This window comes from Emiliania huxleyi (genome assembly GCF_000372725.1).
Source record: "Emiliania huxleyi CCMP1516 unplaced genomic scaffold EMIHUscaffold_52, whole genome shotgun sequence".
In the NCBI taxonomy this organism is placed as follows: Eukaryota; Haptophyta; order Isochrysidales; family Noelaerhabdaceae; genus Emiliania; species Emiliania huxleyi.
Window position 1 is genome coordinate 388950 of NW_005198091.1, and position 22586 is coordinate 411535.

Genomic DNA, 22586 nt, shown 5'->3' on the forward strand with positions numbered 1-22586 from the left:
GTTCCCCTTGGCCCCTCTCACTTTTTTCGGAAGGGGGCGGCCCGGAGCTTCCGGGGGGGCAGGCCATCAACAGGGGGATGGCTTTTAAGCGCAACGGGGCCAAGTCCGGGGGAAGTGCTTCCGAGGTAAAGGGGGCAAACGGGGGCCACGGAATCGGGGAGAAAAAGGGGGCCCCTTTTTTGGTTGGGCCCGCTTTTTGGCCTAACGGGGGGCCCCCAAAGGTTGTAAGTTGCGGTCCCCTCCCGGGCCCGTTGGGCTTGGCGGTCGTTTTTTTTCGGGTGTTTTCCCTTCTTTTTAATTGGCCCCTTCCCCCCCCCCCCCCCCCTTTTCTTTTCCCTCCCTTTTCACCGGCGGACCCCCCCCCCCCCCCCTTCGCGTGGCAGCTGCGGCCGTGCGCTCTTTGCCATCCTCGCAGGGCTCACCATGTGGGTGGGCATGTGGGACCTCGTCGACCAGCACCTCCTCCCGCTCCTCTTCGAGGGCTGCTCCGTCGAGCCCTCCCTCGAGTGCGCGCTCGTCAAGCTCGCGCTGATCGCGGTGGGCGCACTCGGGCTCTACTGCACGCGCTCGCTTTACGGCGAGGACGGCAGGCCCGAGTACGCCCACGTCAACTTTTCGCGGATAGCGTGAGCCCGCCCATTTTGTCAGTACTCGTGTGTACGCGCCGTCGCGGGGCGGGGGCACAGAGCGTGTTGACTGTGAGTCGTGTCTTGTCGCATGCACAATGTGTGTAGTGCGGTGTGCAACGTATATAGCAAGACGAGATGGATAAAGCAATACCTATCAGGTAAAAAATCAAATTTTAAGCGCGCCGCGTGTCGTGCGCGCCGCGGCGGGCGGCCGGCGCGTGTGTGTGGAGACCGCGCCGCGTGGTCCGTGGACGGTGGAGCGCTCTGGGTCTGGCGCTCCGGCGCCGCGGGGCCCGCGGGCCGCTGGCCAATCTGCGCGCGACGTTTGAGGGGACCGAGATTACTGATTACTGTGCATGCGTACCATACTTCAACGTGCATGTACTACCCGCCTTCGCCCGAGCCCTGCACACATCATTACTTTGGACCCATCGCGCTCTCAGGTCGGCGGCATGCCGATGTCCCGCGCCAGTCGACAAGCGAGGCACCTACATCGCGAAGAGCGGGGTCTTGACTGAGGCGTGGGCCAAGGTCTCTTCTCGGAGGCGGCGCGGTGTTGCCGTCGTTGCGGCGTGCACGGGGCAGCCCCCGGGGCGACACACAGCTCGGCCTTAGCCGCCCTCGCCTCGCCCGTCTTCGCTTCCGCTACAGCCGCCGCCTTTCGCGCCGCCGCCGACGCCTCCACCGCCTCCGCCGCCTTCCGCGCCGCCTCCGCCTCCGCCTCTTGCGTCGCCGTGCGAGCTGCCGCGACGGCTGCGCGCCGCTCCGCTGCTCGGTGCTCCGACCCCTTCGCCGCCGCCGCCTTGCGCTCCTCCTCCTCCGCCGCAACTCGCGACACCGCGGCCCGCGCCGCCTCGGCCGCCTCCGCCGCCGCGCGAGCCGCAGCCTCCGCATCTGCTGCCTCCGCCGATAGCCGCTCTCGATCGGCCGCCACCGCCGCCGCCCGCTCCTTCTCCGCCGCCTCCGCCTAGCACCGAGCGTGGTTGCAGTGCGCGGCGAGGGGTCACTCGCGCCTCCCTCGAAAGCCGCCACCTTCTCCGCACTCTGCTTTGCCGCCTCAACCTCCGCGGCCGCCCTGCTCGCCTCCTCCTCCGCCGCCGCCTTCTCCGCCGCCACACGCGCGGCTGCCGCCTCAGCCGCCGCGGCCCTCGTCGCTTCAGCCTCCGCCTGCGAGGCGCGAGACGCGCGGCGAGAGGTCAGGCACCCTGCGAGGTGAGCTGGCCGCCCGTCTCTACTCGGCCCGCACCAGCTGGTGCACAGCCCGCAGCGCTGCGGCAGCCTCAGCCGCGGCGACCCGCGCAGCCTCGGCCGCAGCCTTGGCCGCCGCCTCCTTGGCGTCCGCACCCGCCTGTGCCTCGGCCACCGCCGCACGCGCCGCCGCCGCCGCCGCCTCCTCCTCGGCCGCGATGCGCGCGGCTTCGTCGGAGGCTGCAGCCTTGCGCTGCTCCGCCCTCGCCGCCGCCTCCACCGCCTCCTCCCGCCCCCCTTTGGCTGCGCTGGCCGCTGTGCGCGCCGCCGCCTCGGCCTCGGCCTCGCCCGTCGCCAGCTGCTCTCGCGCCGCGGCGGCCGCCGCCAACCGCACCTCCCCTGCCGCCGCCGCCGCCTCCTTCGCGCGCCGCTCCTGCTGCGCTGCCGTCGCCGCCCCCCGTGCAGCCTCGGCCGCCGCCGCCTCCGCCTCCGCCTCCGCCTCGGCGCTCGTCGCCGCCTCCTCTCTCAGCGCCGCCTCAGTAGCGGCCGCCTTTTCGGCCGCCGACTGGGCTGCCACCGCCGCCGCCTCTGCAGCCGCCGCCTCGCCTGCAGCCCGCGCTGCGGCGGCCTCGGCCGTGGTGGCGGCGGCGGCAGCGGCAGCGGCGGTCTCTGCCACGCTCGGCCCAGGCGGAGGCGCCTCCTTCTCCTCCTCCTCGTCCTCGGTCGACGAGCCTAAGGGACGTGTCGTGGACGGGTCATGCGCATCTCCCGAAGATGTCGCGGCCTCGTCCTCGGTCGAGACGAGCCTTCGTCGGCCTTCGCCGCACTCCGCTCCTGCGTCTCCGCAACCTCCTCCTCCGTCTCCGACGAGTCGTTGTCTTCAGTCTCCGAGCCCGCCGCAGGGTCGGCCGCCGCTGCCGGTGCCGCCGCCTCCGGTGCCTCGACCAGCTTCATGTTTGTGCTGCGAAGGGCGATCCTCTCTTTGCCGACCCGCACCTCGTACCGTCCGGCTGACTCGCCGTCGGTGCAAAGCCGCCCGACCTTGACGCGCGTGCCGTTCAGCTCGGGGCGGCCCTTGAGGCCCGTCAGCACCACCTCGCGCCCTGCGAGGGACTGGAGGGACTGGAGGGCGGGCGGCACCTCCGTTGGCGGAGGGCCGGCGCTGCTCGACGAGGCGGCGCGAGGCGGACCGTGGGCTGCCGCCGCCTCCTTCTCCGCCCTCTCCTTTGCTGTCGCAGCTGCCCTCCGTCGCGCCTTCGCCGCGGCAGCCGCCGCTTCCGCCGCCGCCTCCTCTGCCGCTGCCTCTGCCTCCGCCCTCTCCACTTCTTCTGCCGCCGCGGCTGCTGCCGCAGCCTCTATGGCGGCCGCGGCGGCGGCCGCTGCTCGTGATGACGTGTTGGTGGATGAGGCGGAGCAGGTCGCGGAGGTGGCGGAGGCGGCGGGGGCGGCGGGGACGGCGGGGACGGCAGAGCCTTGAGCGGAGGCGGCGTGAGGCGCCGCAGAAGAGAGAGCAGTGGACTTGTGCACCTTGGCCGAAGCTGCCTCCACCGCCCCCGCCGCCTCCTTCTCCGCCCTCTCCTTTGCTGTCGCAGCTGCCCTCCGTCGCGCCTTCGCCGCGGCAGCCGCCGCTTCCGCCGCCGCCTCCTCTGCCGCTGCCTCTGCCTCCGCCCTCTCCACTTCTTCAGCCGCCGCCGCGGCCGCTGCCGCGGCCTTAGCGGCGGCTTCAGCGGCCGCCTTGCGCTTGTCTTCCGCACCATCTGAAGCAGTCCTCTTGGCTGGCTCCTCTGTGCCAAGCGCCTCAACGCGTGCGCGCTTCCCAGGCTGCGGTGCTTCAGCCTCGAGAACGAGAGAGCCGTCCGACAATGCAGCCTCGACAGCCGCAACCAAAACCGCCTTCGTCGCCTTCGTCGCCACCGTGATGCCAGCTTCCTCGAGCAGGGATCGCAGCTCTGCCACTTTGAGCTTTGAGAGGTGCATCGCGCCCAAGGCGAGGGGTTCGGGCTCTTGGCGAACAGGGCGCGGTCAATTCCGCATGGTACGGACCCCTCGATCGTCTCGCCCTCCCTCGCTGGTGCGCTGATGGGGGGGGGGGGGGGGGTCACACGGTCAGGATCGAGGTGCACGCTGCTGAAGCAGTAGTGTCGTCCCCCCTCTCCATCGCGCATCCTCCATCCACCTGCGCCTGCCACCCCGCACCCTAACTCCGGTAGTCTCGCGCGACTCCTCTTCCTTCTCGAGGATCTCGAGTTGCGGAGCCAGCTGCTTGGTGTACGAACTCTGTTCACACCGAGCAGCGACGAGGAGGCTGCTGCGGTTTAATAGCACAGCGTTCGCACACAGAAAAAAGCTGCGAGAAAAGATAAAAAAGTCTAAAGTGCGTATGTGTGACTGTCAGCACATGGGAAAATAGAGGGGGGGGGGGGAAGAAACATGCAAAAAGAGAGAGGGCAGAACACACAACCATCACATCTCTGCAGAACTCAGCAGCCGCTCACCGCTATCCTGCCGCTGCGACACGATTTGCCTACGTTATGGGCCCCGCGGCGGCAGCCCGGTCGGCGGCGGTCGGCAGCCACTGGCGACATGCGCACACGCCTCTCCTCTGCCTCCACGCGACACGCCCACCCTCGCAGCAGGAAGCTCACCGCGCTCAGGGGGTGGCACGACCGATGGGCTCAGCGGGCATGTCACCTCGCCGGCCAGCGAGGCGGTGGCGAGCGTAGACGTAAACAGCGAGCTTCAATGGAGCCCTGGCCGGCTCTCTGCTGGCGCAGCGCGCTGGCGCAGCGCGTTCCGCCTCATGCGCCCGCCTCGCCGCCGCCCGTCACCTCAAGCAGCTCGTCGTCCTTGCCCGGCACGGCGACAAGCTCGAGCAGGAAGCCAATCTCGGCGTTGGAGGGGATGCGCGGCTTGCCGGGCGAGGCGGAGCGGCCCTTGTCCCCGAACGCGAGCTTGCCCGGGATCGTCAAGTCCCACACGTCCCCCGTGTGCATCAGCTTGACCGCCTCCTCGACCCCGGGCAGCACAGAGCCGCTGCCGACGCGAAAGTAGTACGCCTCCGCCGACTCCATGATGTCGTCGAAGACCTGGCCAGAGCTCTTGATCGTGCCCTTGAAGCGGATCGCGATCAGGTCGCCTGTCGCCGGCTGGCCGCCTTTGCCGGACTTGATCACATTGTAGGTGAGCCCGGATTGGGTTGTGTCGGCGACAGCGGCACGCGGCAATAGCGAGGCAGCTGCGAGGGAGGCGCCGAACACCGCCTCCCGTCGCGCGATGCGCGGCGCGCGCGCCTCCTGCGGCGGAGGCAGCGAGAGCGCCGACGCCGTCGCTAGCAGGCCGAGGAGGCAGATTTTAGTCATTGCTGGGAATGCTCGCTCCAAGAAGAAAACCTTGTCCGGATGGCATTGCTAGAGAGTGCGAGGTGGTGTCGTCATCATCTGTCCAGCGTCCACCCATACCGCGTCGGTGTCCAGTCCGAGCCTGACTGTTCTTCACCTTCCTACATACATACAGGTGGTACGGTGAAGGTCGCTGCGAGAATTGGCGAGAAAACTGCGAAGAGAGATAGGAAGAGGTAGACGCCCAAGGGTGGGCGACGGCTAGCACCACACTCCTCTCCTTAAAATCCCTGTGTGGTGGTGGCATGCCGTCCTCCCTGCTCCCAACTCCCATCCCTCCCTTCCGGTTCTGTTTTCTTTTTTACGTCATTGCTAAGCGAAATTCGAGCCAACACCTCATCAACGCCCCGCCCGGACGAGCGTCATCGGGCCCAGGTCCAGCGCGTCTGCGCCCCCGGTGTATAGCGGCGGCGGCGGCTGGTCTTCGGGCGCGGGCGCCGTGCAAGCGCCTCCCCGACGGCCGCCCCTCGGTCGCGCCTTGGCCCTGGTTGACGCCGTCTGCTGGAGGAAGCTCGCGTCGCTCAGCAGCGGCGGCGCATCGTCGACTCGGCGCAAGGCCGCGCGGAGGGCGGCCACGGCGGACGGCGTGTCCCGGCTGTGGTCAACGGGGATGCTGCTCAGCTCGAGCGCCAGCTGCTCGAGCGCCTCGTCCTGCGTCAGCTCGCCTCGCCTCTCAGCGGCGCCGGCGCCGGTGAGGAAGAAGGAGCTCTCCTCCTCGTCCGCGTCCCCGTCGAGCCCCGACGATTGCGCCTCGGGCGGCGTGGCCAGCGCCGCCCTGTCTAGGTTTCGTGCGGTCCTAGTTTGGGGTAGCCGACGGCACGGTGGCGGTTCCGCCACCCTGGTGGGCCCTGAAGCGCCAAGCTTCGACGGCGGCGGCGGCGGCGGCGGCGGCGTTGTGGCGACTCGCGCCTGCGGGTTGGTCAGGCTCAGGCCCCCCGACTCGGTGCGGCTGACAAAGGGGTTGCCGTAGAGGAGCAACCTGGAGAGGCTGCTCAGGCGCTGCAGGAGTGGTGCGACGTCGCTCTCGTGCTCGATGCAATTGTGCGCGAGCGAAAGCGACGCGAGCATCGCGAAGCCGCCCTCTTCGACGCTTGCGGGGAGCCGCTCGATCGCGTTGCGCGCGAGCGAGAGCGAGCAGAGCTTGGGTAGCGTCGCGAGGGAGTGGATCACGCTCTCAGAGCTGAGCCGATTGTTGTCGCACGCGAGCTGCCGGAGCGACGTGAGCGATGCGAGTGAGGCGGGGAGCTCCGCCAGCCGGTTGTTCGAGAGGTCCAGCTCTTTTAGCATGGGCAAGCTGCCGAGCGAGACGATTGTGTCTGGCGCGATTCCATTGAACGAGACGTTGAGAATCTCGAGGCGGGCAAAGCTGTTCTCTGGGACGTGGAGCCGCGTCAGGCCATTGCAGTCGATATGAAGCTCCTCGAGCGCCGGCAGCGACGCCAGATCCTCCAGCTCCACGCCGTTGTCACCCAGGTCGAGGTGAGTGAGCCTCGTGAAGAAGGCCAGGTCCTCTGCAACGACGCGCGAGAGGCCGCAACCCTCGAGAACGATCCGCTCGGCCTCTTCGGGGTCCTCCACACGTGCTGCCTCGAGCAGAAGGAAGCCGTCCAGCACGATTGAAGCCTCCACTGACCGCTGCCTCGAGCAGCGCGCCGGCTCGCGAGTGCTGCCAGCCCTTACCCGCCGCCGCCGCGGAGGCGGCGGAGGGGGCGCATCCAGCTCGATCGTGCGGGGCTGCGTGAGAGCAGAGCGGCTCTCGAGCGCATTAAGCGCCGAGAGCGAGACCTCCGAATGCGCTCGCAGTCGCCCGCGCTCAGGCATGGCGCGTCCGTCTCGTCCGTCGTAACGGCCCGTTGAGCAATGGGCGCTGACACGCTCGGCACAGGCGTGCCCGAGTACGTGGCCCCGGCCCGGCCCGTTGGCGGCGGAGGCGAGGTGGCGGCCAAGCCCTGTGGCTGGAATGACGCCTTTCATGCGGCCTTCCACGGTGACCATTCTGCGCTGCGGGCGCTCGGGGCTGAGGCGCTGGAGGCGGACACAACTGGCCTGCGCCCGATCCACCTCGCAGCAATGCGGGGCAAGTGCGACTGTGCCGAGGTGCTACTCTCGATCGATGGCGACTCCCTTGAGGCTCGGTTCCTGGACTACCCCAGACCTCGTCGCGCCCACAATTCACCGGCTTGCTGACTACTTGCAGGCTGTAGACTGCCACGGCCGCACGCCCCTCATGTTCGCCGCGAGTGGCGGCGATGCGGACATGATCCACTTGCTCCTGGGCAAGGGCGCCGCAATCGACGCGCAGTCCAAGGACGGCAAGACGGCGTTACACTGGGCGGTTGTTGCGCACAAGCTGGCTGCAGTGGACGCCCTCGTCGCCTGCGGAGCCGCTCTAGACGTTCGCCAGGTTTTCAGCCTCGACGCGTCTCCATCCGAAGCTTGGCCGCTTCAAATTCACACCAGTTCTCCACCTCGTAGGACCCGCCGGATGAGCCTCTCAGGCCGGGCAAGGACGAGCTCGGCGCGACGGCACAAGAGTTGGCTACAAGGCCCAACGAGCGCGACCCGCTGAGGCGTCACGTGGCCACATTTCTCGGCGCAGCCGCGGAGGCACACGCGGCCGGCAACCCACCGCCATCGATGCCGGAGCCTGCCTGGCTCGCACACGCTGCGGCGGTCGTCGCCAACGACGGAGGGGACACGAGCACGGGCGAGGAGGAAGGCGCCGCCTCCTGTAAACAAGACGAGGGGCGCGTCCTCGCTGTCGAGGAGGAGGAAGAAACGGAGGAGAAGGAGGAGGAGGAAGAGGAGGAGGAGGAGATGTCGAGCGAGAGTGCGCCCGGGCAACAGGTGGCAAGCTCGGCATCCGCCCCGGCGAAAGCCACGGACGAGCAAGAGTGCGCCCCGCAACCTGCGGAGGCGCCGTCCGCCATGTCGGCGCTGTCGGACGACGAGCTCAAGGAGATGTTGCTGCAGGCAAAGGAGAGCGAGGGCACGGCGGGAGGCCTAGACGAGCTAGATTAGAGGCCTCTCGTCGCCACTCCATCGGGGGGAATCGAGCGAGGCTATCGTGACGACCCTCTCCCCCTCTCATGTGTGTGTGTGTGTGCGTTTGTGTGGCTCGACACGCTCGAATCGCTCGTGTGCGTTGCTTGTCTTTCTCTTGGTACAGTAAAACAACAAATTGATAGAATTCAAAAGGCACCACACGACCGACACGCTTCCACATGGCATGCATCACAAATAGCAACTACACTGGACATCCGTCATCCCCCGCCCACATGCCCCCGCCACACTTCACAGAGAGGCTCATGCATTTTGGTCAGCAAGCAGCTCCCATCGTCATGCGGGCGATTGAGCGGCGACCAAATAGCGAGTGCGAATCCGCAGCCGATCGCTCCGCGTCGGAGGGCACGCGGTTCTCATCGGCGTCGTCGCCGTGATCGAGCACGAGCGAGAGCTGCCTGCGGACCGACATAGTGTTGAAGGAAGCCTTGCGCGAGATGGCTCCGACCTCGACCCTTCCAGTCGTGCGGTTGACCTGAAGTCCAACCTCAGTGCTGTCGGGCGTGGGCTCCTTCGCCGCCGAGGAGCCACCGAGAGCGCCCTCGGCGAGGAGAATGCGCTCGGTCAACGAGAGCTGGCCCACATCCACCACAGGCGAGGTGGGTCGGGGCGACTCCGCGTTGAGCTTGATTGCATCGATCTGTCGCTTGAGACGCGACGCGGTGTCGTAGTCCTCCGCCTGGACCGCCGCGGCCTTGTCGGCTTCGAGCTGCAGGAGGCTGTCGATGGAGCCACGACCCTCCTCTGCATTGGACGCTGGCGCACGCAGGAATGAGCCAGGCGCTGACTCGGGCTCCTCGGGAAGGGGCACCAGAATATCGAGCTGTGATTGCTTCGCCTTGCTGCGCTCGGGAAGTTCGGGGCGCTGCCGGAGCTCGTGGTCACCATGCGCAAACTGGCACTTTTTGCCGTAAGGGCACTTGTTCGCGGCCAGAAAGTTCTTGCAGAGGACCGTCTTGTAGCGCGGGTCGCGCTTGTGCTTGCGACGAGTGGTGGGTTCTGCCGCCTTGGCAGCGTCCTCAGTCACCGTGGGCGGCATGGTGGCAGCAGCGGGCATCAAGGAGAACATGCAATCGGTGCTTCTGTCGGTGACAACCAAGGAACGGCGAACTAGGAACCGCGAACTACTGGGAAAGGAAGTCACCCCGGGTGGCGTTGTGATGGTGAACCTTTGTGTCTGAGTGTGAAGGCCGAGGGTGGCTGTGCTTGTGCTTGTGGCCCACATGGGGGGGGGGGAGAGAGAGAGAGAGAGAGAGAGAAAGAGAGAGAGAGAGAGAGAGAGAGAGAGAGAGAGAGAGAGAGAGAGATGGGTGTGCCCCGACGGTGGACCACCTACCCAGCGGCAGCGCGAGCGGGGCCCTCACCCCGCGCGCCGTGTGCCTTGAGAGCTGCTCTTGTGTGTTGTGAAGGCTCGGAGCGGGTTGTGTGAAGGATGAAGCCTTGAAAGCTTGACCCATACCTCGCCGCGCTCCGCGCGTCACCCAGTCCTCATATGTGTCCCATGTCCAGAAATGACAAATGTGGCACTCAACAGATATACGTGTGTGATATAACACGCAAGTCGCAACCACACCTTCTCCCTTTTTAGCGCTGATAGCGGGCTACCCGCGGTACCCCTACCTCGCCGCCGGCCGCAGCGGCAAGCGGACGCTCTCGCACTCCCCGGAGAAGGCGTCGGCGGCGCACCTCCGGGCGGCGGGCCGGCCGGTCGGCTTGCCGCCCCGCACGATGGGCAGCGCGTCGTCGACGCGCGGGCCTCGGATCTCGATTGCGTCGGCAAACACGTGCACCACCCCAAACGCGCAGCCCTCGTCGCCCTTGTTGAGCGGCGAACTGAAAGTGCAGTGGTGCACGCCTACTCCACCGGAGGCGGGCTCACCGACACGCGCGGCGTCGAGCGGGGGCGGGCGGGCTCGAGGCGTGCCGGCGTCGTCGCAGTGATACTTCCCGCTGTGATCGTGGCCGCAGAGCACCGCCGCCACGCAACCTCCCGCCTCGCCGGAGCGGACGGCCTCGAGCGCTTCCTCGTAGTCCCACGCCATCGTGCTGCCTCCGCACGCGCGCGGCTCAAGGATGACGTGGCACAGCACGATGACGCGCTCGCCCGCCGCCGAGGCCGCAGCCAGCTCGGAGCGCAGCCAGCGGAGCTGCTCCTCGCCTATTGGGGCGGAGGACGGGTGACACGAGCTGAGCGGGTGACAGGCGGCCAGCTGTGCAGCCCGCCCGCCGAGGCCGCCGTTGTACGGCACGAAGCGGCGGTCGTACCCGCGCACGCCCTCGAACCACGCGCCGCCCGACCCGCTCGGGTGCACGCCCGGGTTCTTGCGGCGCAGCAGCTCGACGGCGGCCAGGCGGCGGGGGTCGTCCTGCGCGTGGCCGATGAGGGCGAGCTGGTACGGGTCGAGGACCACGACCCGCCAGCCGGCCGCGGGAGAGAAGCTGTAGTACTCGCGGTCGCCGTGCCGCAGCCACCCGGCCGCGGCGAGCGCTCGCCGGTCAAAGTTGTAGAGCTCGTGGTTCCCGACCAAGTTTACCGAGGGGCAGGGCGCGCGGCGCAGTTCGGAGAGCGCCGCCTCGAGGGCGGGCGCGCTCTGCCCGAGCCGCACGTTGACGCCGTCGATGATGTCTCCCAGCTGCGCGATGAACGAGGGCGGCTCGGGCAGCGCTCGCCACCAGTCGACAGCGCGCTGCAGAGTGCGGAACGCGCCCCGGTAGTGGCGGACGACAGTGCGGTCATAGTTAGACCCGTCCTCCGCGTCGGCCCACTGCACGTCCGCGATGATGCCAAACGTGAAGAGCGGCGCGGAGGCAGCGCGGGGCGACGGCGGCACACTCAAGGCGAGAACACCGCCGCTGGCGCTCGCACCGATGGCCAGCGCTGCAGCTCGGAGTTGGACGCGCTTGCAGACGTGCATGAGCACGACGGCAGAGCTTGGAGGTCGAGCACGTAGCCAGCGCCAGCGCCGATCGTTGGTGCAGCCGGAGGCGAGGAACGCGGCGTACGCCAGCGCTGTGCAAACGAGCAGCCGAAGAAACTGAATTTGACGCGGGGGTTCGTTTTCTTTCTTTCTTTACGGCCTTCCGAGGAGTACGACACAATAGCGCCCGTGATTGCCTGCACGCTGCCCACACTCACGGACTCCATACCCGAAAGAAAGAGAGGGGAGCTCGCAGGAGAGGTGACGAGTGAACTACAGGTAGTTAGTGGGGAAGGCAGCCTCGATTGCTACAGACATGACAAAACAAAGTACTCGCTTTCTTTTATGTCCCACCATGCAGAGCGCATCTCTCTCTCTGTTGTGCGAGGCGTGAACCGCGCCATTCGCTCTCACCTGGCAACCCTGTCTGCACGTCTCGCGCGCGCGTGAACAGGGCTGGGGGAACCGTCTGGAAAGGAACTGGTCTGCTTTTCGCTGCACATGCTGAAGCCGCCACAGGCAAAGCTCTTTTGTGCTGTGAATAGCAGGCCCAGGCGTGTGGTCTGTACTCGCCAGGAGGCACCCTTGTGCTAGTGCCAGTGTTTGGCGTGGCCAGGTGTAGTTGATTTTTGCTTGGGCGGCAGCCATGCCGGGGTAGCTAGGGTAGGTTCTGGGCCCTCCCGTCGGGTTTTCCCCTCTCTTCACGCCGGAATTTTCACGGCAGAAAAAGAAATTTTCCGCCGAAATCACGATGTCAACCCTCCCCAAGTGGGTGATCTGGTGCTTGTAGGGCTTGAGAGAGTTGTTGAGGGCGTCGGCCCCGGCTGCTGCGAGGGCCCTCCCGGTGAGGTGTCCATCTTATGTGCAGTGGGGCTACAACTGTAGCGCGTCGGCAGGATCCCCAAAACCGTCGTAAACCCCCCCAAAATTGAATTCGACCGCGCAAAGCTGTCCCCCCCCCTGCAAACTTTAAACCACCATAAACATCATTGTGCAGGAGCTCCAGGCCCCAAATGACGTGTGAGTGTTAGAGTTGTTTGGTATTGCTAAAAAAAAACAACGCAGACATGGGTGCGAAACAACGACAAGACCAAGGCACGGGCGGGCAGAGGGGCGAGAGAAGAATATAGGGTGGATAAAGCGCCTTTTCACGGCATGGAGGGTGAGCCACGCTGAACGAAATGAACGTAGAGCCAAACGGGGGGAAGCCGGGGAAGAGGACTCCGAGGAGGACGACACACCAGTGCGCAGTGGTAATCTCGTCGTCAGCTGTCACGATGCACCCGAAGGGAGGGGCCAAAATATGCCGCGAGGAGGGCAGAGCTGCGACGAGAGGCGGGAGAAGCCGCGAGGGCAAGGGAGCGGCAGGCGGCAGCGCCGTCGCAGAATGAGGCAGAGGAGAGCGACGCGACAGAGGAAGAGGCGACAAGAGAGAGAACGACGAGAGTGGGACGACCGCGAGGTGGCATGAAGGTTGCAGCGAGACAGAATCGGTGAGAGACTGCGAAGAGAGATAGGAAGAGGCAGACTCCCTAGGGTGGGCGACGGCTAGCGCATCACACCCCTCTCCTTAAAATCCCTGTGTGGTGGCGGCGTGCCGTCCTCCCATCCCTCCCTTTGGTTTGGCTGTTTTCTTTCTTTCTTTTTTTACGGCCTTCCGCCGCTGGGTGCGCTTCTTACCTCCCCAACCCTGGGCGTGCAATTAATGACCGCACTCCAAGTCCTCCACAAAACTCCCAAACACTATACACATGAACATGCATATGTGCATGCACCATGCACATGTGCACGTGCATGTGCTACGGGTATGGGCCGCCGCTCGAACGCTTCCCGGTCGACTAACATCTATCTGCTGACGTCGGCCGGTGACCCCTCGTCGATCGGGTGGCCTCCGGTTCGAAATCGGCGCAGGTTGAATATTTTTTCTACATCTGAGCGGGCTCAATTTTTGCTCTAGATGCCTCCTACGGTTTCGAACTCGCGTTCTCGGGCAGGCGCCCGGTGCGTTGGTCGTTTTTCGTCACGGGACACGGGAGGCCGAATAGGCGCCCAAATATTGGCACGTAATAGTTCCCCAACTGCTTCACTGCGCCGCACCTTCACCCCAAACTGGTACGAGTTATACGTGCTGAATGAACCTTATAAACCTACACTCCTCGGAGGAGGAGGCCCGCCCTGCGGATGGTGCTCCATCACCCGCGACAAACCTACAGGACCGCGCACACGATCCACCACCACAACACCACTTGCTGAACAGTCACCGACCTTCGCCCTTCGGGTTCAGATGCCGATCCCTTTGCAAACGAGGGAAGAGAGACGTCTCGCGATACTACGGAGGGCCTCGGCCAAGATGTGCAAGAACGGTCAGACCACTCTGATCCCTCCACAGCACTAAGAATTTTTTATCCTTCTCCCACCCGCCAGCGCCACCGCCCCTCGTGCCTCGTTTGGGCTCTTGCCTCTTCTTCTCTCTTCGTTTGGCGTGTCCGCGGATTTATTCGTATTTATTTAGTTAGCAGAAAAAGAAAGATGCCGATATTCTCCTCCGTTGCGCGGCGTGTACTTGCTACTTCCTTTTTTCTGAGCTACACGGCTCACGAAAATAAATAAAATAAATAAAACGGACACCTCTACTAGGAGATGGGTAAAAAGGAACAGGTCCCCGCCCTGCGGTCTTTGTGCAGGGTTCTTTGTGGGTGTGTGGTCGGCGACTAGCCGGGGTCGTCCTCCCGATGGGGGACTAGCACTAGCCGTCTTCCACACGGCTCACGGGCACTCGGCCTCTCTCTCGATTTCAGAGCTTCAGCTCCTTGCGCAAGTGCTCTGGCAGCTCGACGCCCGCGCCATGCTTTCCGTGATCGATGGCCTGCCGGTAGGCGGCGAAGCATGCGATCGCGTCCGGATCGTCGAGCCCGCGGGGCGACTCCTTCGCCTTCCGCTCGCCCGCGCGGTACAGCTTGCCGACGGCGCACCCCTCGCGCAGCGTGGCCGCGTCCGTCATGTGCTCCTGCGCCAGCGCCAGCCAGTCGTCGCCCAAGCGCAGAGACGACTCCTCCGCCGCCACCTCGGGTTGCGCCGGCTCCGCCTTCGCCGCCGGCGCCGCGTCGGGGAGCGGCGCGTCTCCGCCCGGTGCGATGCTCTCCACGAGGCGCGCGTCCCAGCTCACAAAGTACAGGTCGCCTGACGGGTGTCGGGGACGCGTCGGGGCGAACTCCGGCCAATCTCGGTCAACCTCGGTCAACCTCGCTGTCTCGGGGGACGCGTCGGAATGTGGGTCCTCTCGGCACAGAGTCTCGGGCGATCTTCGCCGTCGAGGTCGCCGCTCGAGATGGCCTCGGGCAGCGCCTGGCGGCCCTCGTTCGAGAAGACAACCTCGCCGAACGAGCGCTCACTCAGCGCCGCCCACGCCTCCGCCGACATGCCGCCCGGCCGCGCCGTCACCACGGGCACGACCCGGCCGTCGGTGGGAAGCACGCACGGCGAGCGCGTGACGAAGACGCAGGGGCCGACGCCGCGGACCAGCGGCACGCGCGGCGCGTCGAGGCCGGGAATCGCCACGTGGCCAGCGGGGAGGCCCGCCTAATGGGCGTGTGTCGGGGGCAGTAAGAGAGAGGGAGGGGGGAGAGAAAGGAGAGAAAGAGGAAAGAGCAGAGAGCAGGGAGCAGAGAGGGAGCGAGGATGGCGACGGCAGCAACAGGAGAGTGAGGCGGGGAGAGGCCACGGCCCACCTCTGGGCTCGCGACGCCAACCAGCCACGCCTCGGCGCGCAAGGCCGGGTGGGAGACAGGCTCGACATCGCCGGTCGCAGCCGACGCCGGGGATGCCTCCTCTTCCCCTCCTTCCTCCTCCTCCTCGCCCGCGTCGTCTCCGCCCGCACGCGCGCCGTGGGGTCCGCGCAGTCCGCGCCTGTTGCCGCCGGCGTACGCCTCGATGACGCGCGGCGGCACGCCCCGCGCCTCGAGTAGCCGGGCGATCATCGGCGAGAAGCGGCGCTGCCGGAAGGAGGCGCACGGAGGGACGCCGCGCGCCAGCTTGCCCATCTGCAGGCTGGTGCGCGACGGGTGCACGCGCGTGACAAGGAGCAGTGCGCGCCCGTCGGCGGCGTTGGCTGCGGACGGGGGCAGCTTACGCATCGAGGGCGGCAGCTGGATGCGCGAGATGCCGCGCCTGGAGAGAGAGACGGGGTGAAGGGGGGGGGAGGATCGGGGAGGGGGGGGGGGTAGAGAGGGGGAGAGGCCGGGAGGCGGCTGGGTGCGGCGCAGCTGCCCTCCCTCCGCAGCCGTGGCCCGCCTCTGTCCCTGCTTGTCGTGTGGGTGGCTGGGCCGCGCCTGGCGGCGAGGATGCCCTTGAAGACGCCCAGCGCGGGCGCAAAGAGGCGGACCTGCACCGCCGTCGCGCGCTGCGCCGCCCGGCCGCCGCCGAGCAGCTCCGCGAGCAGACCCTCCGGCACGAAGCCGCAGCCGCCCGACTCGCTCGAAGGCTGCGGCTCGTCGATGAGCTCAAAGTGGTCGCTCGTCAGCTGCCGCACCGCGTGCTCGAGCCGAGCGGGCGACTGGAGAAGCTCGAGGCGGGAGGCGGCCTTGCGCGCGGACGGCAGCGCGCGCCAGTCCGCCCACCGCTCGAGCTCGGCCTGCAGGTCGAGCGGCGGCAGCAGCTCCTCAGACGGGTCTCCGAAGCAGGGCCCGGAGGCGGCGTAGTAGACGCAGCGCATGCAGCGCCGCTTCCCTCCCCAGGGCGTGGCACCGTCGTCAAAGACCCGGCACGCTGCAAACTGGTACGTCCGCCCGTTGTCGACAAAGGTGCGGTCCGGAAGGCGCGGCTGCGAGAGGCCGTTCGGAAGCGGCACCTCGACCACGCGAGCCCGCTCCCCGAGCAGCTCCAGCAGGAAGGAGGTCTCCGTCGCCTCGCGATCGGTGAGCACCGTCTTGCTCAGCCGCAGGCCGGCGAGCCGCGAGCCGCCCGTGGACGGCGTAGCGGGGCTGCTCGTCGGGTGGACGGCACGCGGTGAAGACTCTGGCGTCGCCCTCGGAGCGGGCGCGCTGCCGTTCAGGGTGAGGCCTTTGAGAGCTGACGTGGCGCTGGACACGGACACGTTTGTCCTCGCGACGGAGAAGGAGCCGATCTCAGGAGAGGAGACGCGGACCATTTTGTCGCACACCTTTTCCACTGTGCCAGCGACGCCGCCGTACTTGCGGGAGCCGCTGACGACCACGGGCGTGCCGACCTTGAGCGGGCTGGCCGGGGAGGCTGCAGGAGGAGGTGGAGTCGACATCGTGCGTGATGTGCTCTGTGTGATACTGTCGAGAGCGAGGAGGGAAGACAAACGTTCACCGCCGCTGCGCAAAAACATCTTTTTTTCACCGAGTCCTGCAACGCCTAGCTCCGCGGACGGGCCCTTCGACCCCTCACGTAAGGATCATGTAGTCCCCACAATCGCTGTCGTGGGATCGCTTGTCATGTGAGAGAGTGCGTTGTGTTCTGGTTAGCTATCCGCTTTCTCTCCTGCAACGGACCATCGGCAAGAAGAGTCTACGGGACCGGCCCCAGCTTCGGCTGAGGGCTAACAAGCTGCCGAGCCCAAATCACTGTGAGAGTCGTGATTTCTTGTTGGTTAATAAAAATCTCTCTCTCCCATCGGCGCCTGCAGAGCGAGGCACACTTGAAGAGGCGCTCGGACACCTGTGAACGAAACGCAAGCGTCTTGGGGCCGGGGTTGTGCGTTTACGTGAACGAAACGGATAAACAGAAAAAACGATGCAAATGCGACCTGGCCCGGGTCGCACAATGATGACTTGCGTCTCAACGCTCGCCTGCGCCGCCCTCCTCGTCGCGCTCATCCTCGCCGCGCACCGCCTCATCGACGCCATTGCCTGCGCCGTCAGCCGGCGGCGTCTGCGTGCCAAGGTCGCCGCATGGACGCCGCCGGGAGTCTCCTGGATTGCAAGACAGCGTGTGGTGGTGATCGTCAATCCAAACGCCGGCGCTGGGTGGGGCGACTGCGTCTACGAGGACGTCGTACGGCCGATGCTGCGGCGCGCGGGCGTCGAGCACGAGGTCGTAAGAACAACGTGCGCCGGCATGGCCGAGCGCGAGGCTGCTGAGCTCGCCTCACGCAAGGTACCGGTCGACTGCGTACTGAGCGTCTCAGGCGACGGGCAGCTTCACGAATGCCTCAACGGGCTGCGCGGCGGCGGCACTGGAGGCCGCACCGCGCTGGCAGTCGTCCCGGCCGGCACCGGCAACGGCATGAGCGACACGTGCTTCGGCCGCGGCAGCGACGCGTTCGAGGCCTTGTGTTCGATCCTGTGCGCGTCTGGGCCGACGCCTGTCGACGTGATGCGCCTGACGTACCCCGACGAGCCGGCGCGGACGCCGCGGCACGACCTGCACTTCTTCTGCTGGGCCGCCTTTGCGGACCACGACTACGTCACCGAGAACGGGTGGCGCTGGCTCGGGCCGCTCCTCAAGGTGGCGCTCGCGCCGCTGTACGTCATCGCGCAGCGCAGGGGCTACGCCGGGACGGTGGAGTTCGAGCCCGCCGGCGCCCTCGAGCCTCCGGACCCCGAGTGGAAGCGGGAGGCTTACCCGTACTCCGACGCCGCCGCGCTGCCACCCTCCCCGCACGACGCAAGCCTGCGGGTGCTGGAGGGACCGTTCTGGTGCCTTGCGGTTGGGAACTGCCCCGAGGGCGGCTCTGCGACGCTGCCAGTCCCGCGCGCGAGGATGGCGGACGGCGGCCGCGCCGATTTGCTCGTCTGCCGTCACACGCCGCGCCTCACGCGGTGGCGCTGCCTGCAGCTCTTCCTCATGATGGAGAAGGGCGAGCACGTGGCGCAGCCAGACGTGGCGGTGTACAAGACGCGCCGGCTGCGCCTCTATCCGCGCGGCGGGGCGGGCCACCTCCAGCTGAGCGGACAGGAGATGCCCATGCCGCGCGGGGGAGTCGTGCAGCTCGACGTGCTTCCGGACGATCAGCTGCTCGTGTTTTGAGGAGCGAGATCTCGCTGGGCCTTGCGGTGAGATCGTGAGTGCACGTGTGTCGACGTGTGTCGTGCTGTCGTGTCGTGTCGATCTGAAGGCCCCTAGTATGATCACGTATGCGAGGAAAAAGGAAAAATACCCCGCCCAGAGCTCTGGCACTAGACGTAAGACGAGCTAGACTCTTTTTAAACGCGGCGCACGGCGCTCTCTTTGAGTCGCTCACACCTCACAGTGGTAGAGGGGGGACCTCGAGCAGTGCTGACGTTACCACGCCGGGGCACACGAGGTGCCGAGCGCTCTAGGTCCCGCTCCTGGAGCTCGCTACTACGCTGCCACATCCGCCTCCTTGAGCCGCAAGTTGAAGTAGAGCGGAGCGAGCCATGCGACGCCAAACAGCGTGAAAGGCAACGTGTGGTCGAGCGGGAAGCGGTAAGGTGAGGCGTTCGCCCAAGCGACAAGCCACGCGCTGGCCGAGGGCGTGAGAAAGCGCGCGACGTTGCCCGCCTGCTGCGCGGCGCCTGTGACGCCGCCGAGCATCGATCTGTGGCCCTCATCGACGACGCCATTAATGAATTGGAAGGAGAGCGTGAAGATGAGGCCCACCGAAGTGATGCGCAAAAAAAACACGGGCAGCACGGCCAGCGTCGCCGCGCCGTCATCGCCCGCGCAGCATGCGGCGGCGAGCGGGAAGAGCGCGAAGCCAGGAATGGCCATGGCGCAGATGGCGAAGCGCTGCAGCGCGAGCGAGGACGGGATGCGTCTCCGCAACGCCGGGAGCAGGACGAGGTTGCCGAGCAGCAGCATCGGACCGCCTGCGTGGCGACGCGTTGTGAACGTGCCGCGGGCGTGGCAAAAGGTGGAAGCGGCAGCAGCGGCGGCGGCGTACCAAGCATCTGAGTGAAGCCCACCTGGGCAGGGCTCCACGCTAGGCCGCCCTCGGCGGTCGAGGTGATCGCCTACTCGATGCGCGGAAAACCGTGGGCTCGCGCCGAGGGCTTGAGAAGCGAGTGGACCTCTTCGAGGCTGACCCACAGCGGGTACACCTCGAACATGCCTACAGCCCGGCAGATGTGAGGTGTAAGCCGAGGCGCGGGGTCGGCGGCGGGGCGGCCTCACGCGCGCCATAGTCGAGCCATGAGATGCAAAAATATATTAGGAAGACATCGCGGCAGCGGCGATTGCGGAGCACGTAGCCCCATGGGCCGCCAGACTGGCCACTCTGCCCGCCCACGGCCGTGGCATCTCCCGAGGACCGGCGCGGCTGCGACGGCAGGAAGCGCAGCGTGACGACGCAGCCGATCCCAGCGAAGGCGGCCGCGACAGTGCATGGGAGTAGGTATGGCCAACTCTCGAAGATGGTGCCGCCGAAGGCGTTTGGAAATTGCACCGCGGGGCGAGAGAGAAATCCGCCGAGCGAGGCTGCACACACGTTGCCGATGGACCAGCAGATGGCCACCAGGGAGAAGCCCATGTCCTGCGTCTCAGGTGTGACGGCCTCGCCAATGTACGCCTTTGCAGCGGCGGCGTTGCCAGACAGCAGCCCCATCGCGAATCGGACAGCCATCGCCTGCCACAGGTTGCGCGAGAGGCCAAAGAGCGGCGCGAGCAGCATCGTGTTGAAGAGACCAATGCAGATCACTCTCCGCCTGCCCCAACGATCGCTGGCGCTGCCCCAGAACGAGCCAGAGAGGAGCTGGCCAAGCGTAAACATGGATGCGATGTAGCCGACGTAGAGGCCCGCCTCGTTGGTGCTCTCGACGAGGCCAAAGTCGAGGACCATGTAACCCAGAAATGGGTAAAGCATGGAGAGGCAGATGCATTCGTTGAGAAACGTGCATGCGAGAGGGAGCATCCACCGCCACGCCTCGCCGTAGCCGGGCGTCGTGAACATGCACGCGGGGGGGCAGAGCAGGCTCGCGCAGTGGCGGTCGCGTCGCAGCGCGGCGCGGTCGAGGAGGGGCTGCTGGTTGGACATGAGAGAGAGATTTTAGCAATACCTTTGTTTTGTGTTGGACATGTCGTAAGCGCACGCGACGCCCGTACGCGCCAAATAACACCTGAAATTCTTTAAAAAAAGAAAGAAACCAGAATACAAGGAGGGACAGGGATTTTAAGCAAGCTGGAATTCTTTTGTTCCCTGCTTTTCGCTGCGCATGCTCGAGCCCCCGGCGAGGGCTTGTGCTGTGAATAGCAGGCGTGGACTGTGCGCGAGAATTCTTCTCATGCCTGTGTGTGTGCCAGTCCGCGCCAGTCTGCGCCCTTGTCGTGCCAGTGTGCTGTGAGAGAGGCTTCTATCTTAAGATTCTTCTCAAGTCAAAACCCGCCGCGAAGTTATGTCGAAGCGCGAAGTTATGTCGAAGCCCTCGAGCATCCGCGGCCTGGTCCTGACTGTCGCCTTTGGCTACGGGCTGCCAGAGTACCGCACGTTTGTGCTGAGCCTGCGGCGCCACTACAAGGGAGAGACCATCATCATCTCAGACGCCGGCGCGGCGTCCGAGGCCAGCCAGCTGTGCGTGGCGCACAACGTGACAATGTTGCATGTGGACATGGCACCCAAGCTGTTTCGTCACACGCGCTTCAGCCGCTTCGCCGAGCTCTGCCACCTGCCGGAGCACTACTGCCTCTCGATCGACTTTCGCGACTCCTTCTTCCAGGTCAGCGCTCCGAGAGAGGAGAGAGAGAGGAGAGAGAGAGAGTGTGTGTTGGTAAGAGAGGGCGGTGCCGCACACCGCTCGCACTCGCGAGACTCCTAGTTCAGCGCGCCGGGCCTCGCCACTAGGCGGACCCCTTCTCAAACATCGACCTCCTCGGCGGCCGCACGGAGAGAGGCGTGCCGTCCTGCCTCTGCTGCCTCTGCTGGAGGGGAGCCTGCCCTGGACCTGCTCGGAGTCCCTCGTGTAGGCATGCCCCCGGACCTCCTCCTCTCGCAGGAGGGGGTCGCGACGTGGCCTCACTCGGGATACACGCTCGGCGAGCGGTGGATGCAAAAGAGTTGGGTGGAGCAGTGCTTCGGCAAGGAGACGGCGGCGGCGATGCAGGCGAGCGACGCACCCCGACCAACCCCTCTCTCGGCCCCAGCCGCGGCGGCGGCGGAGGCCGGCGCCAGCCTCGCACGAGGCGCAGCCATGCCGCGTCGCGACTCGCGCGTGACCGCGGCAGGCCCTCCACCTGAGACACCTCTCACACACCTCGGACACACCTCGGCGTCTCTCGCTGCGTGAGCGCGGCAGGCGTGGCCGACCATCTGCTCGGGCGCAGTCTTCGGCACGGCCGCCGGCTTTGCCGCCTTCGCCTCCGCGTACAGCGCCCTCGGCCAGCTCCCGCATGCGTGCGACTTCCAGGACCAGGCGCGGGCGAGAACTCACTCGAGATCAGCCGAGATCAAGAGATCGCCCGAGATCACCAGAGTCTCCGAGGACCAAGAGCGAGCGAGGGGGCGCGAAGCAAGAAACCCCTCACTGAACTCAACTCGCTCGCTCGCTCACTCGCTCACGCACTCTCGGCCACGCTCCACGCCCGCGCGGAGCCGAAAGTCGCTGCCACCATCAGCCAACTGCGTGGCCTCGCGTGATCTCGCGTGATCTCGGTTGACCTCGGGTGATCCCGTGTGATCTCTGCAGGCGGTGCTCAACTACCTCGTCTTCAGGCGGCTGCTCCACGCCTCGATGAGGGTGCAGCCGCGCGGCGCCGGAGTCGTTCACACCATGGCGCCCTACTGCGGCGTGACGATGTTTGTCAAGCGAGGAGGCTGCGCCATCGCCGCCCGGCATGCCGCCTCGCGGGTCGGGCTCCAGAGGCGAGCGTGTCACTCGTCCGGTAGGCGCGCGGCCCTACTATTGTCGCGAGCCGCGGCCGTTGCCGCTCAGCGCAGCCGGCCTGGTGGTCAACGACGACGGTGCCGCGTCGCCCGTAGATGCGTCGACCGTGGATGCGCCCGGTGGTGCTGCGCATCGACACACCAGCACCAGCACCTGCCACGCTCGCACGTGCCGACGCCAGCGTGGTGCAGCCGTGAGGCACTCGTGTGAGGGCCTCGCCTCTCCGTCCCGCGCCGCGCACCTCACTTCCCGCCCGCCGCTCTTCGGCGCAGGCGCGGTCGCCCCGGTGGTGCACCAGTACGATCGCGTGCTCAACCGCTCCACCAGCATGAGCGCCGTATTTGAGGCTGTGCGCCACATAGAGCTGCAGAGCACATCCCCGTCGCGGCCCAACCGCGGCCGAGGGCGGGGGGCGGGCCACAGAAGGTTGGGCAAGTCGCGTCCCTCCTGAGCCCGCGCTGCCCGCGGGCGCGGCCTCTCGCTGTTGTGCACTTCTACGCGCGGGGCGTCTGTGACCGTGGCTTTTCTCCCATTCTTTTGTAGTCACTGAGAGTTAGCTTGAAAGCTAGTCGAAATTCGGGACGAATAAGA

The 22586-nt window shown here is 66.4% G+C and overlaps 10 protein-coding genes across 10 annotated transcripts; 3 read left to right on the forward strand and 7 right to left on the reverse strand.

The window, feature by feature from the left end:
- Positions 1-1068: 1068 nt before the first annotated feature.
- Positions 1069-3794, reverse strand: EMIHUDRAFT_103697 (hypothetical protein; the record flags this gene model as incomplete). Its single annotated transcript, XM_005766224.1, has 6 exons — positions 1069-1117; positions 1232-1596; positions 1662-1796; positions 1876-2549; positions 2645-2957; positions 3345-3794. 6 exons carry the CDS (start codon positions 3792-3794, stop codon positions 1069-1071), a joined length of 1986 nt encoding a protein of 661 aa, XP_005766281.1.
- Positions 3795-4633: 839 nt separating this feature from the next.
- EMIHUDRAFT_48468 (hypothetical protein) lies at positions 4634-5005 on the reverse strand (the record flags this gene model as incomplete). Its single annotated transcript, XM_005766225.1, has 1 exon — positions 4634-5005. A coding segment is annotated over one exon (372 nt), but the record flags the coding sequence as incomplete, so codon positions are not given.
- Positions 5006-5554: 549 nt separating this feature from the next.
- Positions 5555-7036, reverse strand: EMIHUDRAFT_212380 (hypothetical protein; the record flags this gene model as incomplete). Its single annotated transcript, XM_005766226.1, has 2 exons — positions 5555-5965; positions 6119-7036. 2 exons carry the CDS (start codon positions 7034-7036, stop codon positions 5555-5557), a joined length of 1329 nt encoding a protein of 442 aa, XP_005766283.1.
- A 39-nt stretch (positions 7037-7075) lies between these two features.
- Positions 7076-8236, forward strand: EMIHUDRAFT_212381 (hypothetical protein; the record flags this gene model as incomplete). The annotated part of the gene is made up of 4 exons (XM_005766227.1): positions 7076-7312; positions 7413-7619; positions 7691-7966; positions 8063-8236. The coding sequence occupies 4 exons, from the start codon at positions 7076-7078 to the stop codon at positions 8234-8236; spliced, it is 894 nt and encodes a 297-aa protein (XP_005766284.1).
- A 298-nt stretch (positions 8237-8534) lies between these two features.
- Positions 8535-9317, reverse strand: EMIHUDRAFT_212382 (hypothetical protein; the record flags this gene model as incomplete). The annotated part of the gene is made up of 1 exon (XM_005766228.1): positions 8535-9317. One exon carries the CDS (start codon positions 9315-9317, stop codon positions 8535-8537), a length of 783 nt encoding a protein of 260 aa, XP_005766285.1.
- An 883-nt stretch (positions 9318-10200) lies between these two features.
- On the reverse strand, positions 10201-11091 carry EMIHUDRAFT_55032 (hypothetical protein; the record flags this gene model as incomplete). Its single annotated transcript, XM_005766229.1, has 1 exon — positions 10201-11091. A coding segment is annotated over one exon (891 nt), but the record flags the coding sequence as incomplete, so codon positions are not given.
- A 2899-nt stretch (positions 11092-13990) lies between these two features.
- Positions 13991-16373, reverse strand: EMIHUDRAFT_464640 (hypothetical protein; the record flags this gene model as incomplete). Its single annotated transcript, XM_005766230.1, has 4 exons — positions 15525-16373; positions 14925-15363; positions 14484-14775; positions 13991-14376 (listed from the first exon to the last, which is right to left on the reverse strand). The coding sequence occupies exons 1-4, from the start codon at positions 16340-16342 to the stop codon at positions 13991-13993; spliced, it is 1935 nt and encodes a 644-aa protein (XP_005766287.1). The 5' UTR covers positions 16343-16373.
- Positions 16374-16976: 603 nt separating this feature from the next.
- On the forward strand, positions 16977-18298 carry EMIHUDRAFT_437034 (hypothetical protein). The gene has a single exon (XM_005766231.1). It carries the CDS (start codon positions 16981-16983, stop codon positions 18184-18186), a length of 1206 nt encoding a protein of 401 aa, XP_005766288.1. The 5' UTR covers positions 16977-16980; the 3' UTR covers positions 18187-18298.
- Positions 18299-19133: 835 nt separating this feature from the next.
- On the reverse strand, positions 19134-20152 carry EMIHUDRAFT_103702 (hypothetical protein; the record flags this gene model as incomplete). The annotated part of the gene is made up of 2 exons (XM_005766232.1): positions 19134-19231; positions 19294-20152. 2 exons carry the CDS (start codon positions 20150-20152, stop codon positions 19134-19136), a joined length of 957 nt encoding a protein of 318 aa, XP_005766289.1.
- Positions 20153-20503: 351 nt separating this feature from the next.
- EMIHUDRAFT_437036 (hypothetical protein) lies at positions 20504-22586 on the forward strand. Its single transcript, XM_005766233.1, has 7 exons — positions 20504-20831; positions 20957-21005; positions 21079-21215; positions 21408-21584; positions 21798-21924; positions 21998-22072; positions 22268-22586. The coding sequence occupies exons 1-7, from the start codon at positions 20511-20513 to the stop codon at positions 22444-22446; spliced, it is 1065 nt and encodes a 354-aa protein (XP_005766290.1). The 5' UTR covers positions 20504-20510; the 3' UTR covers positions 22447-22586.

What these genes read in the sequence shown, in the direction of transcription:
- EMIHUDRAFT_437036 (XM_005766233.1), top strand. Translation starts at nt 20,511, where the DNA reads ATGTCGAAGCGCGAAGTTATGTCGAAGCCCTCGAGCATCCGCGGCCTG. An exon ending in CGGCGGCCGCACGGAGAGAG is followed by an intron (nt 21,006 to 21,078) that starts GCGTGCCGTCCT and finishes TCCCTCGTGTAG; the next exon opens with GCATGCCCCCGGACCTCCTC. An exon ending in AGACGGCGGCGGCGATGCAG is followed by an intron (nt 21,216 to 21,407) that starts GCGAGCGACGCA and finishes TGAGCGCGGCAG; the next exon opens with GCGTGGCCGACCATCTGCTC.
- EMIHUDRAFT_437034 (XM_005766231.1), top strand. Translation starts at nt 16,981, where the DNA reads ATGATGACTTGCGTCTCAACGCTCGCCTGCGCCGCCCTCCTCGTCGCG.